The following is a 14,914-nucleotide window of genomic DNA, read 5'->3' as shown; positions in this document are numbered from 1 at the left end:
ACAAGCTCATAGCATGTCACTTCGTGCCATGGTATATGAGCTTGTACATATGCTATTTTTGATACATTTTAAATTGAAAACATTTAACCAAAATCTTTGCTTCTGGAGTTCAGCGGCCAAATACATTTGGGGGTCCTTGACATGAAAGAATATTGAGAACCACTGTGGAAATAGCAGTACCCCCCCCCCTTTTCCCCCCATTGTATGTTTCTTTTCCCTTTTTACCTTTTATGATGAATTCCTGTTCTGTTCTTTGTCTATACAAATAGACACTTCTGTCTATTTGTACGTCTCTAAATGTTTTGATGAATTGAACAATGTGGACCCTCTTGTAAACAAGTGCAATGCTTAATTGGGTCGTCCACTCACAGTTAACAGTCTTTGTATTGAGTTTGTTCTTGAAATGTACTGTCATTCTGCAAACTGTTAATAAATATTTCAATCAATCAAAAAAAGACCATCCATGACGGATTGTGAGCTTAGCTAGCTTGTGGGGTCTGCTATTCTTCAGCACACAACACTGTTAGCTTTACACTTTACAGTACGATGATTATTGATGAATGTATTACTTCTTTTTTTTTTTCTTTTGTAGATTGAAAGTTTGAAACCATGAACGGTCCCAGCACGGTGGTCGGTCCCAACCTGCCTCTGAGGAAGCCCAGCACCACTGCTCCAGTCACCCCGGCCTCTCCGGGAGGAACAGGTAGGCCTACCACCGCTTCTGACACTTTCAGCTCCTTTTCCACTACACTACGTAGTAAAACTTGCTATTTTGACCCCATTTTTGGGGGCGGGAACCCCTTTTGGTGTTTTAAGCATTATGTTACGCTTTAGCTATTGAAAAATAGCAGATCTACGGTGCCGCGCAATGAGCTTGTCGGTCTGCTATTTTTGAAAAATCGTGAAAATGTAGTGCAAATCTTTGGATATATATATATATATATATTCTTTTAGAGAATGTTTGTAACTCAAATCTTTGCTTCTGGGGGGGTCCCTGGAACAACATATTTTCAGATGGGGAGGGGGGCATTTTCAGATGGGGCCAGTGCCCAGGGGGCCCACATGGAGGCCCTACTGTATCGTTGCTGTCGGTCAGAAACCTCTTGTCTCCATATTTGTTTATTATTTCTTTAGTAAATTAATGCCCCCACTTGAACATAGTAGTACAGCGTCACTCAAAAGTAGCAGATCCACAAGCTCGAAACATTTTGAGCTTGTAGTTCTGCTGCTTTCATTTTATTTTATTTGAATCCTTAAAAGTAACAGTTGACATGGACATATGAGGTTTTCACCCGACAGAGACAATTTCTACATTTATATAGATGGCATAACCGCTAAGAAAATGATCATCATTTGCAGGCCCTACACGTTATCATAATCCTACATGTACTGTCAACAATCCTGCTAAAATACAATATTCAGTGACTTATCAATCTGCTGTTTGAGGTAAAGTCCACACTGCAGTTAATAGAACAGCCACTAAATGGCAGCGTGGTACTTTAAAACCGACAGCTTGAGTTTCGTCACCTGCAAGAAGCCACCAATATTTCTACTTTTGTAAAGTGCGTTACAAATACTAATTATTATTATTATATATGTCTTATGTCTGTCTATATATGTCTTTTTCACCAGTGTGATTAAAAAAAAAAAAAAACGTTTTGACCTTGAAATGTTGAAATCAAAAGTCACATGAATGGATTTGGAGATTCCTGACGCCCCTAGTGTTGAACTAAAAAATATTTTTAGGCTTGAGGAAAAATAATAACCCTACAATTCCACTGAAATCATTACCCACTTATTCTTAACCCATTTTGGGCGGGAACCCCTTTTGGTGTTATAAAGATGGAGTGCCACAATTTTTGTATTTTTCCAGTTTGTCATGTGTCTATGAGGTGACAGTACTTCATTAGACACCCTGGAGTTGTTTTTATGTGCAATGGTGTATTAACTTTGTATTTAGGGTTTCTTCCTGGAGGCTGAACCCTTGACAGTCAAACGGGCCAATGAAGTAAACAGTAATATAGTGACACCACACTATCAGCCCCTCCCCTAACCCCTCCCCCTTTATCATACAACTACAGCTGTGGGTGCGGCTTCAGTTCAGGTGGATCACCACCCACCAGGCAGACCAGGCATACTTAATGAACTGGTGGGCGTGTCCACATAAAAGCATGATTTTAACAAATACTGTACACTTTTTGGAAAAAGTTCTTCCCCCTTATATTGTAATAATACCTGATGATCATGTTTTAGGGTGGAAAAAAATGGTGGCACTCCATCTTTAAGCATTCTGTTCTACTTTAGCTATTGAAAAATAGCAGATCTACAAGCTCAGCGCAACACAGAGTGGCTCGCTACGAGCTTGTAGGTCTGCTATTTTTTTAAAGTCGTGAAAATGTGATGCAATCTTTGAATATATATATTTCAGAGCGAAAAAATATTTGCTTCTGGGGGGGTCCCTGGAACTACATATTTTGAGATGTATGTCCGTGGCCCAATAGAGATAATTCTGGGGGTCCTTGACATGAAAAAGGTTGAGCACCACTGACATAGAAACATGGGTTTATCAGATTTTTTTTTAGTTTAGAAGCCTTTTTTTTTATCGACTTCAGTCCAAAATGCTTTATCCTAAAACTGTTGTTTTTCTTGGTTGCAGGTGGTGCAAATTCAGGGACCAATGATCATCATTCATCAGTACGTATCCGGTTCACGCTGGACCATCACTAAAATAAGCATGTTATCTCTGCAAAGTGAAAGAGAACCCTCAGGGTTCCTTGGGGGGTTAGAAATGGACCCTTACAGGTCTGTAACCCTGTGAGTATACAAATGGAACCATATTTGGGTTCATTTTGTATACTCAGTTATGGGTAATATACGTATAACGTTTGAGAACCACTGTTGTATCTTAATCAGTTTGTTCTATTCTGACCTCCACTATTTATATCTTCATAAAATGTTCTCCCCTTCACAGCTCCCAGAAGTGAACTTATTGTGCAACTATTGCAGTAAGCGAGGTAAGTCACTGTCATCTCCCAATATATTACATGATGTAATATTTGTAATATATGACTATTTTTCAAAGCTGTGTTTGGAAAAATAATGTTTAATGCCAACACAACAACACAATGAAGTCGTTAATCAAAAAATATTTGTAACAATTAATCGTGCAGTACTTAGTTTAGACAGTTTTTGGTTTAGACAAGTCATTTGGTTATACCAGTCATTAGTCCTACAACTACAACCTATCTCAAACCCTCACCCTAAACCTAACCTCCCATGGGGCAGCAGACCTAAAGCCAAGTCCATTTTTACGGACAACTCCCCATCCCCTCAGCTCTGAGTTCAAGCTGCTTCCCTCTGGCATTCGCCTAAAAGTTCCAGGGGCCAAAAGCAACAGGTATAAGTTCTCCTTCGTGCCTGTAGCTATCAAGGCTCTAAATGCCGATAGGAGGAGATAAATTGTATCTGTATTAATAGTTTTTTTTTACTTATTTTTATACAACTTTCTGGAAAAGTTATGAATTATAATGTTACACTGATACCTTGAACTGCCATCCTGTTTTAAATGTTCTATGTGTACTATGTGCCTTTGCTGTGTTTTTGTGTTTCATGTTACCTGCCTGTGTTATGCCTTGCTGTAAACCAAATCGCCCCACGGGGACAAACTAATAAATGAACCTGAACCTGAGACCTAAACCTAACCTTAACCCATGTCTAACCAATGACTAGTCTAAACTAAGATTCATTTCATACTCCTATTTTAGAGCCGAATAAAAGTCGGTTCGGCCTACAATGTGACGTCATTTGAGGTTCGGCGGGGGGGGGGGGGGGGGGGGTACCGTCCTAAAGTCGGCTCTTCGGTGCTACTGAAAAATTCTCACGAGCCGAAATCATTTCGGCACTACAGCGCCGAAACAACGGTAAAATAGGAGTATTAATCGGCCCTAAGTATGCACCCCGAATGTTGTAATCATCACAGCCCCTGTGCTTGATTTTTTTTAAAGGCTCATACATTGTCTGGATTGTCGGTGGTTAGGTCCACCGAACTACAACATGACGCCACCGCTCCAGCCCCTCTCTCTGTTTTTACTCCCCACCGCTCAACGTTATTTCAACTCCAGTGGTCAGCTCACCACCGAAAATCCAGACTATGAATGAGCCTTTATTGCATGACAGTAGTCTAAATGAAGCTCTGCGGTCACTGTGGTCCTAACAGGGAACTTCCGCTGTGTGCGCTGCAGGAAGGCCTTCTACTGCTCCATCCACTGTCAGACACAAGACTGGCCAGCACACAGACACGTGTGCTGGGTCAGCACCGCTGACCCAGCCGCTGACACGTAAGGGAACCACTTTTGGTGTTTTGAAGCATTATGTTATACTTAAGCTGTTGAAAAATAGCAGATCTACAAGCTCATAGCGCGGCACCGAGTGCCGCGCTATGAACTTGTAGGTCTGCTATTTTTGAAAAATCGTGAAAATGCTGGCACAAAATCTTTGAATATTATTTCAGAGCCTATGTTTTTTTTTTTTTTTTTTTTTTTTTTTTTTTGCGGCTTACGCCTTTTATTGATTTTTGAAGGGACAGACAGTAGGCTGACAGGAAACGGGAGAGAGATGGGGGGATGACATGCAGTAAAGGCCGTGTCGGGTCCGGGAGTCGAACCCGCGGCACACTGCGACTGGATTACCAGTCCGGTGCCCAGACCGTTACGCTACGGCCTGGGCCTGAGCCTATGTTTTTAACTCAAATCTTTGCTTCTGAGGGAGGAACAACGTATTTTTAGATGGTGCTCGTAGCCAATTACATATTATTCTTGGGGTCTTTGACATGAAATATTGAGCACCACTGATGAACATGGTATTTCAGAAAACTGTCAGGATTTAGAAGAATTGTTTTTAAAATTTGACGTCAGGGCTCTATAGTTAAAAGAATAAAGATATAACCCATTTAGGACGGGAAACCCCTTTTGGTGTTTTTACCCTTCAGGATGGGAACCTCTTTTGGGGGTTCTTGCTGCTATGTACAGCAGGGGTCCTCAACTAGAAATGATGAAGGTCCACAAATATTTTTTTGAATAAGACCGAGGTCCGGTCCCATGCGCGGCGTCCATCGGAGAGCGGGGCTCTATGCCCGTTTAGTATGGTCAAGCCAAGCTTATACAAATCAGATCGCCTTCCACCCAACCAATAATGGGGTGCAGAGTGCAGGCCCGGAGTGGAACTCCAAATCAGGCCGGGAGTTATACGCCCTGGCAGGCCACACTGTGCGCGCGCATAGCGCGCGCCAGATTTTTGGGGGCCCTTGGGGGACATTTTGGGGGCCTTTGCAGCAATTTCACATGAGAAATGTACCATCTGATGTTATTTATATTATTAACTTTTTAACTTTCTTTTTGGGTGGTCCTCGGTCCGGTCGCGGACCGCGGTCCGGTCGCGGTCCGGTCGCGGACCGCGGTCCACCAGTTGAGTACCCCTGATGTACAGTATCTAGCGGCATCATTTATTTATTTATTTTTAATTAGAAGTTTTTCTGAAGACTTAGGTCAGGATTTTTTTATCGGCCTCAGTCCTAAATGGGTAGGACGAAAAATATAAATTACATCTAGTGTAATTTCAAAATAGCTGATCTACAAGCTTACAATGCGTCACTTTAAGCCTATAGATTGGCTATTTTCAGTGTCAGATGGGCCACGAACACCCATTTCATAGTGGTTTTACTTCATTGCTAGGACCACTCTACATTGTGAGTTGAGTGTTAATTTTACTCTTGAGACAAATGGAACCAAATTGTTCCCTAGTACCAATTATTTACTTATTTACTACTTATTGAGGGGTGAGTATCGCGGTTCAATAGAACTGGTTGGAATAACGTGTTCCTTCCACACGCTACGTCCAACCAGGGAAACTCCCCCCTGTCAGGTGTAAAGGAGCAACTTGGACACTCAAGCATGAAGGAAGCATGAGTTAAGTCCGTTGCTCTCCCCAGGTTGGCGGAGGGTGTGTAGAGCCCAGGATCACATTAGATAATTGACACACGGGTGAAAAATGGGTTACAAAATCGTGATTAAAAAATAAAATAGAATGTATCTTTGATTTTCACAAAAAAAATAAGCTGCCACATGGCAGGCCCTCTTCATGCGACCTTCAGAGATCCTGCAGTTTATTCTGATTTGTTGTATTTTGTGTATTAACAGTAATACTCAGGAGAGCCCGGGTTCAGCAGCAGCGATGGGGGAGAGAGATGCACCTCTGCAGCCACAGGTACAACCAGGACTGGTGTCTCTTTTGCTGAGGAAGAGACACTTTGTATATGAGAACCAGAAAACTACAACAGTTTGTATATGAGAACCAGAAAACTACAACTGTTTGTATATGAGAACCAGAAAACTACAACTGTTTGTATATGAGAACCAGAAAACTACAACTGGTTGTGTGTGAGAACCAGAAAACTACAACTGTTTGTATATATGAGAACCAGAAAACTACAACCTTTTTTGTGTGAGAGAGAGAGAGTGAGACTGACTGTGAGTGAGTGAGTGTCTTTCTTGACTTGGGGCCGATTCATACTCTTATTTTACCGCTGTTTCGGCGCTGTAGTGCTGAAATGATTTCGGCTCGTTCGAAATTTTCATTAGCACCGAAGAGCTGACTTTAGGACGGTACCGGCCCCTCTTTTTTTAACTTTCCCTGTATTTTATACAGAAAGCAATAGTTAACAACAGTATGGTTTTAGAACTTGACCTACACAGATGCACACAATTCACAAGACAAATATGGATCTTAATTGATCATCTTGGGTGTTAAAAATGCGTTTAATGTATATTAGTGCACATTTAATTTTGTATATAATGTGCTTGTCTGGTTTAGCGGAGTGTCAGTGATGACGCCACCCCCCAGCGAAGCCCCTCCCCTCAGCGGATCTACCTGAAGGACCTGAAATCCCATGGCATCGCCAAAGGAACAGAAATGAAGGTATTTACTTTACTTTATTTGGTCGGGACAGTGACAGTGTATATTGATGAACATTACATTATAAATGCAGTGTAAATATACCAGATTTAGCAAAACTTGCTAATTTCCGTCTGCAGTCCCCAGTTCACTAACACTACAGTATGTAGCCGTACAACCAATGGTCCTCTTAACACTGCTTAGCTATGAATAAATTGTTTTGTTTCATTGCTTAAAAATAGATTCATGTTGGGGTTAGGTTTAGAATTAGACGTTTAGATGTTATGGTTTCCCATTTAGACCTTCAAACACAGTTTCATGAAAGACAGCCTTAAAGCTGCTATGAGCAATAATATGTCAACATTTTAATGACATTCAGACAGCCAATGGGTAGAACGCTCCCAAAAAATGTTGTGTCTCTGTGACACATCTAGGGGCCGCAATCTGCATTCAAAGATGTACCTAGAAGCTTTGTCATTGGTAAAAAAAAAAAAACCTGGTCGCAATGACTAACCAATCAGGAAGTAGACAGGCAAATCGACCAATGGCTGGCTCTCATTCAAATTTTGACATATTATTGCTTATTGCAGCTTTAAACCTGAGGTCTTTCTGAGAAACTTAACAGAATTTCCTCTGGAATCTTGAAAAGTACAGAAAAAGACTACAAAACTTCAAGGAGGCGTGGCTGTGGCAGCCAGTTTAAGTAACACTGCCACGGAATAGCGATACTGACGTGTGTGTGTGTGCGTGTGCCTGTGCGTGCGTGTGTGTGTGTGTGTCTCTGTGTGTGTGTGTGTGTGTGTGTGCGTGCCTGTGTGTGTGTGTGCCTGCTGTGTGTGTGTGTGTCTCTGTGTGTGTCTAGGGCATGGTGGCAGAGTTCAGCAGCCCCAGCAGGTTCTTCGTGCTCCCTCAGGACCCCCAGGTGTCTGAGAACATGAAGAGCATCGCCACAGCGCTGCAGCAGACCACCAGCAACGAGCCCCCCTCCACCTCCTACACCCCCAGCCTGGGAGAGGTGTGCACCGTGCAGTTCTCCATGGATGGGGTGAGGCGCGCACGCACACACACACACACACACACATACACCCCCAGCCTGGGAGAGGTGTGCACCGTGCAGTTCTCCATGGATGGGGTGAGGCGCGCACGCACACACACACACACACACACATACACCCCCAGCCTGGGAGAGGTGTGCACCGTGCAGTTCTCCATGGATGGGGTGAGGCGCGCACGCACACACACACACACACACACATACACCCCCAGCCTGGGAGAGGTGTGCACCGTGCAGTTCTCCATGGATGGGGTGAGGCGCGCACACACACACACACATACACCCCCAGCCTGGGAGAGGTGTGCACCGTGCAGTTCTCCATGGATGGGGTGAGGCGCGCACGCACACACACACACACACACACATACACCCCCAGCCTGGGAGAGGTGTGCACCGTGCAGTTCTCCATGGATGGGGTGAGGCGCGCACGCACACACACACACACACACACATACACCCCCAGCCTGGGAGAGGTGTGCACCGTGCAGTTCTCCATGGATGGGGTGAGGCGCGCACGCACACACACACACACACACACATACACCCCCAGCCTGGGAGAGGTGTGCACCGTGCAGTTCTCCATGGATGGGGTGAGGCGCGCACGCACACACACACACACACACACATACACCCCCAGCCTGGGAGAGGTGTGCACCGTGCAGTTCTCCATGGATGGGGTGAGGCGCGCACACACACACACATACACCCCCAGCCTGGGAGAGGTGTGCACCGTGCAGTTCTCCATGGATGGGGTGAGGCGAGCACGCACGCACACACACACACACACACACACACACACACACACACACACATACACCCCCAGCCTGGGAGAGGTGTGCACCGTGCAGTTCTCTATGGATGGGGTGAGGCGCACACACACACACACACACACACACACACACACACACACACCCCCAGCCTGGGAGAGGTGTGCACTGTGCAGTTCTCCATGGATGGGGTGAGGGACACACACACACTAAATCACTTACATTCTCTAGTCCAATCATGACTTGTTCTAACTAACAATCTTGGCATATTTCTTAAACCTTTTGACTTCTGTGTGTGTGTGTGTGTGTGTGTGTGTGTGTGTGTGTGTGTGTGTGTGTGTGTGTGTGTGTGTGTGTGTACAGAATTGGTACAGAGGTGTTGTCCTGTCTGTGTCCTCCGACCAGAAGAAGGCCACTGTCCTCTATGTGGACTTTGGTAACGAGGAGGACGTTCCTCTGGACAGAGACCTGATCAAACCTCTCCCGGTCACCCTACTGACCATGCCTCCCTGTGTGAGTACATTCACCCTACTGACCATGCCTCCCTGTGTGAGTACATTCACCCTGCTGACCATGCCTCCCTGTGTGAGTACATTCACCCTACTGACCATGCCTCCCTGTCTGAGTACATTCACCCTACTGACCATGCCTCCCTGTGTGAGTACATTCACCCTACTGACCATGCCTCCCTGTGTGAGTACATTCACCCTACTGACCATGCCTCCCTGTGTGAGTACATTCACCCTGCTGACCATGCCTCCCTGTGTGAGTACATTCACCCTACTGACCATGCCTCCCTGTGTGAGTACATTTATCCTACTGACCATGCCTCCCTGTGTGAGTACATTCACCCTACTGACCATGCCTCCCTGTGTGAGTACATTCACCCTGCTGACCATGCCTCCCTGTGTGAGTACATTCACCCTACTGACCATGCCTCCCTGTGTGAGTACATCCACCCTACTGACCATGCCTCCCTGTGTGAGTACATTCACCCTACTGACCATGCCTCCCTGTGTGAGTACATTCACCCTACTGACCATGCCTCCCTGTGTGAGTACATTCACCCTGCTGACCATGCCTCCCTGTGTGAGTACATCCACCCTACTGACCATGCCTCCCTGTGTGAGTACATCCACCCTACTGACCATGCCTCCCTGTGTGAGTACATTCACCCTACTGACCATGCCTCCCTGTGTGAGTACATTCACCCTACTGACCATGCCTCCCTGTGTGAGTACATTCACCCTACTGACCATGCCTCTGTGTGAGTACATTCACCCTACTGACCATGCCTCCCTGTGTGAGTACATTCACCCTGCTGACCATGCCTCCCTGTGTGAGTACATTCACCCTGCTGACCATGCCTCCCTGTGTGAGTACATTCACCCTACTGACCATGACTCCCTGTGTGAGTACATTCACCCTACTGACCATGCCTCCCTGTGTGAGTACATTCACCCTGCTGACCATGCCTCCCTGTGTGAGTACATTCACCCTACTGACCATGACTCCCTGTGTGAGTACATTCACCCTACTGACCATGCCTCCCTGTGTGAGTACATCCACAGCTTCCACCGTGTCCATCTTTTGATTTGGATATACTCTCCTATTGGCCAAGATGTTTTTTTTCTCTGATGGAAATATCATACGGTCGTATTATAATGGAGGACTAGACTATTTGACATTCAATGTTCTTTTCCCACAAATGAGTCTTGGAAAATGGGGGTCGTCTTATAATCAGAGTCGTCTTACATTCGGTACAATATACGGTATGAGGTTTCCACGCAACAGTGGTTGTGTGTTCGAATGTACCGTGGTGCATCTGACTATGTCATTTCTTTTACTTGTTTATAAAGCTCTCAATGGTCTCGCACCTTCCTACCTACATGACTTCCTGCCAAAATATGTCCCAAACCGCCCAGCAGTGGAAACCGAAGGTCTTCCACTGCTGGCCTGCTCGCTTTGCCTAAAAGAATGGCAACTAAAAAATACGGTGAAGCAGCTTTTTGCTTCTACGGGCCGACGGCATGGAACAAGCTCCCACTGTACCTTCGTCAAGCAGCCTCTGTATACATTTTTAAAGCACAGCTCAAGACCCACTTCTACAACATTGCTTTTAATTGATCTTTATTTTTTGTTATTCATGTCCTCACTGTATTGCATTACTGCTCTTGTTTTTTAATGTTTATGCCTTGCTTTTTTTTTCTTTTTTTCTCCATTGCTCTGTAAAGCACTTTGAGCTGCATTTCATGTCATGAAAGGTGCTATACAAATAAAGTTTTTATTATTATTATTATACATGAATCCACGGAGAGGTTCCTTGGGCGCAGCAATTACTGAGGTTTACGCCTACACCTGGTCCTACCGGTCTGCTCACCATAATCTAAACTCCACTCTGCTGGGTTTTGGGTCACAGGTTCTGGAGTGCTGTCTGTCCGGGGTGGTACCAGTGGCTGGCGGTACCAGCTGGACCAGGGAGTGTTGCATGGCTGTGAAGCAGGTGATGAGCGGCAAGTGTCTCCCGGTCAACGTGATGGACATATCAGAGAATGGACACGCCTTCACCGTGGACATCCTGCTGTCAGCCTTTGGTCAGTTCCTTTTAACCCATTCTGACCTGAGATCAGATTCATACGAGGTTTCCACTGGACACGCACTGGTCTGATTAACCCATTCTGACCTGAGATCAGATTCTAAAAATGTCAGTCGTTCTTCGATTTTTCAAAAATAGCAGACCTACAAGCTCGTAGCGCGCCACTAGGGGCGGCGGTGGCTCAGGGGTAGAGTGCCTGGATGGTAACCGTAAGGTTGCCAGTTCGAACCCCGGCTCCCCCAGAGCTTGTAGATCTGCTATTTTTCAATAGCTAAAGCATAACATGATGCTAACACCAAAATGGGTTCCCATTCAGAATGGGTTAACCCATTAACCCATTCTGACCTGAGATCAGATTCTAAAAATGTCTTCTACACACTGACAGTTTTCCATTCTGACCTGAGATCAGATTAAAAAAAATGTCTTCTATGTCAGTCGCTCTTCGATTTTTCAAAAATAGCAGACCTACAAGCTTGTAGATCTGCTATTTTTCAATAGCTAAAGCACAACATGATGCTAACACCAAAATGGGTTCCCACCCAAAATGAGTTTACCCATTAAGCCTTCTAAACCAGTAGTTCTCAAACATGTTTCGGACAGACTAGGCTGGCCTCCTTCCATATAGTATTTCCATTACATTTCCTCATAAGTAGTATTATATTCTATGATAATAATGTAATAATGTGCACATAATGACAACAATAACCAAAGAACATCGTCTTCCCTTGATTCCTCGTAGGTAAACACCTGAGCACGTTCCTGTTGGACCAGGGCTATGCTGCCAAGGAGACAAAAAAACCCTCTGAACCAGACATCAGTGAGTTGTCTGCACGCGCGCGCGCGCGCGCGCGCGCGTGCGCGCACACACACACACACACACACACACACACACACACACACACACACACACACACACACACACACACACACACAATGATATGATAGCATATGAGGTACAACTACACCCCTGGATATGACGCTAGCATATCACAGGGACTAGACCCCCCAGTCCAACCCTTGATGCCGGAGGAGGCCATTGGTACCATTTTCATAGTCTTTGCCTTTTGGTATGACCCGAACTCCCCAGCCACAAGTCCACTGAGTTAGTTTATTATTGTACTTACACGAGTTACGTTTTCATTGTCTAATTTGCTGTTTTTTTTGATAACTTTTAAGACTTACATGGTTTCTCTCTGACATAGTAGGATACATCACGTGCATCCTGCTAGTCTCACACAATAGCTTCTCTGGGCTTCTGGGAAATTGTGGCGCAATGCAAAGTCTATTTTTAGGCTAGCAGGGAGGGCTTTAACGTCAAATCTGGTGTGAAATAATGTGAAAACTGGGCATTAACAGATCGGATCAGTGCATCGACTCTTGATGGGATAAAGTTGAGAGTGGCTCCAGTGAGACTAGTGGAAACAATGACATGACGTTAAGCTTTTTAGACTTCATAGGAAGAGGTTTCTTTCTTTCTGTCTTCAGACTCGTCCCATTTTTTGGGCCACCGAGTGGCGCGCTACGAGCTTGTAGGTCTATTTTTTTTAAATTGAAGAACCACTGACATAGAAACATGGCTTTTTCGGAAAAATGTCAGGATGTAGAAGACCTTTTTAGAATCTGATCTCAGGTCAAAATGGGTTAAGTGCTCCAGTGAGACTAAAAAGCTTAACGTCACGCCATTGTTTTCAAACTTCATAGGAAGACGTTTCTTTCTTTCTGTCTTCAGACTCGTTGCTGAGCGCCTCGCTGGAGAACTACAAGCGCCTGTCCAACGGGAAGGACGAGAATCTGGGGGCCCAGCCCCCCGAGCCGCTGACCCTGTGTGTGGGCGACACCTTCGATGCCGTGGTCACTAACCTCCTGTCGCCCCACGACATGATCTGTCAGAAGCTGGACAACGCTGGTGAGTCATTTTCTTCTAAGCCAGTGGTTCCCAAACTTTCATGTCAAGGACCCCCCAAATTGACACTAATTGACCCGCGGACCCCCATTTGAAAACATATGCCTAAAGATTTTTACGGCTTTAGCTGTGATTCTCAACCCGTTTAATTTCAAGGAACCCGAGTTTGACATGCATTAGGCTACCCCCCATTTAATGGCATTTCTATCTCTGGGACCCCCGATTTATATTGTAAAATCAATGGTAATTTAACTCATGAATGTACACTCAGAGTTACAGACCCATAAGGGTCCATTTGGTTCCAAACTGTCATTTAGCTGGGGACCCCCTGGAACTCCCTCAGGTACCCCTGGGGGTCCCCGGACCCCACTTTGGGAACCACTGTTCTAAGTGACTAATATGGGACGGTGCAAAATTAGTGGTCGCATTTGAATATTAAATACATTAAAAGTGAAACAACGGTCTATGAAGTGAAAGGTTGTGTTTTGTAGTTGTGATCTACGAGCAGCAGTTGGCTCTGAGGGAACACTGCAGCCAGATTCCAGCCAACCACAACTTCAGACCGGCCCCTGGAACCATGTGCTGCTCCCTGTCCTCAGGTAACAATAACCACTTCAAAATCCTAACATTCTTCTGAAAAACTCATGTTTCTATGTCAGTGGTGCTCAACCTGTTTCATGTCAAGGACCCCCAGAATTATTGCTTTTGGGCCATGGATCCCCATCTCAAAATATGTAGTTCCAGGAACCCCCCAGAAGCAAATATTTTAGTAAAAAATGTTCGCTCTGAAATATATATTCAATGATTTGCGCAACATTATAAAGATTTTTCAAAAATAGCAGACCTACAAGCTTGTAGCGTGCCACTCGGTGGCGTGCTATGAGCTTGTAGATCTGCTTTTTTTTAATAGCTAAAGTATAACACAATGCTTAGTTAAAACACCAAAAGGGGTTCCCGTCCAGAAGCTAATTCATTATCCAATCATTTCACCTTACAGAAATTATATTTTCAACTGAAACATGACGCAAGTCACATCTCATTTAAGTTATTTTTAAGTGAATTGTCCGTACAGCAATAAAATAACTCTTATGATGATGTGATCAATCTTCTTCAATCAGTGTCTCGATCTCTTTCTCTCCCCCCCCCCCCCCCCCCGCAGAAGACAAGCAGTGGTACCGGGCCAAGGTTCTGGCGTACTCCTCCGAGGACCATGTGTGCGTCGGATACATCGACCATGGTATCTCTGAGGAGGTGGAGCTGGGCTGCCTGAGGCCCATCAGCGCCGAGCTCTTGGCTCTGCCCATGCAGGCCATCCCCTGTGCCCTGGCAGGTAAGACCCCCATGCAGGCCATCCCCCCATGCAGGCCATCCCCTGTTCCCTGGCAGGCCATCCCCTGTTCCCTGGCAGGCCATCCCCCCATGCAGGCCATCCCCTGTTCCCTGGCAGGCCATCCCCTGTTCCCTGGCAGGCCATCCCCCCATGCAGGCCATCCCCTGTTCCCTGGCAGGCCATCCCCCCATGCAGGCCATCCCCTGTTCCCTGGCAGGCCATCCCCCCATGCAGGCCATCCCCTGTTCCCTGGCAGGCCATCCCCCCATGCAGGCCATCCCCTGTTCCCTGGCAGGCCATCCCCCCATGCAGGCCA

The 14,914-nt window shown here is 45.6% G+C and overlaps 1 protein-coding gene across 1 annotated transcript in view; it reads left to right on the top strand.

Annotated features, from left to right (window-relative positions):
- Positions 1-609: 609 nt before the first annotated feature.
- Positions 610-14,914, top strand: part of LOC310866975 (tudor domain-containing protein 1-like) — a gene marked incomplete at its 5' end in the record, with an annotated part of 32,939 nt that continues 18,634 nt past the window's right edge. The window contains 11 exons of the mRNA XM_083776769.1: positions 610-703; positions 4,217-4,337; positions 6,195-6,261; positions 6,868-6,972; positions 7,811-7,993; positions 9,133-9,282; positions 11,189-11,363; positions 12,105-12,182; positions 13,095-13,271; positions 13,760-13,867; positions 14,428-14,598. Coding sequence (XP_083632895.1) covers positions 610-703; positions 4,217-4,337; positions 6,195-6,261; positions 6,868-6,972; positions 7,811-7,993; positions 9,133-9,282; positions 11,189-11,363; positions 12,105-12,182; positions 13,095-13,271; positions 13,760-13,867; positions 14,428-14,598 — 1,429 coding nt within the window. The remainder of the gene's footprint in view (positions 704-4,216; positions 4,338-6,194; positions 6,262-6,867; positions 6,973-7,810; positions 7,994-9,132; positions 9,283-11,188; positions 11,364-12,104; positions 12,183-13,094; positions 13,272-13,759; positions 13,868-14,427; positions 14,599-14,914) is intronic.

The sequence above is a fragment of the Protomyctophum parallelum genome (assembly GCF_964188405.1).
Source record: "Protomyctophum parallelum genome assembly, chromosome: 11".
In the NCBI taxonomy this organism is placed as follows: Eukaryota; Metazoa; Chordata; class Actinopteri; order Myctophiformes; family Myctophidae; genus Protomyctophum; species Protomyctophum parallelum.
Note: the sequence above shows the minus strand (reverse complement) of the source record. Positions and strands in the feature narration are given on the sequence as shown.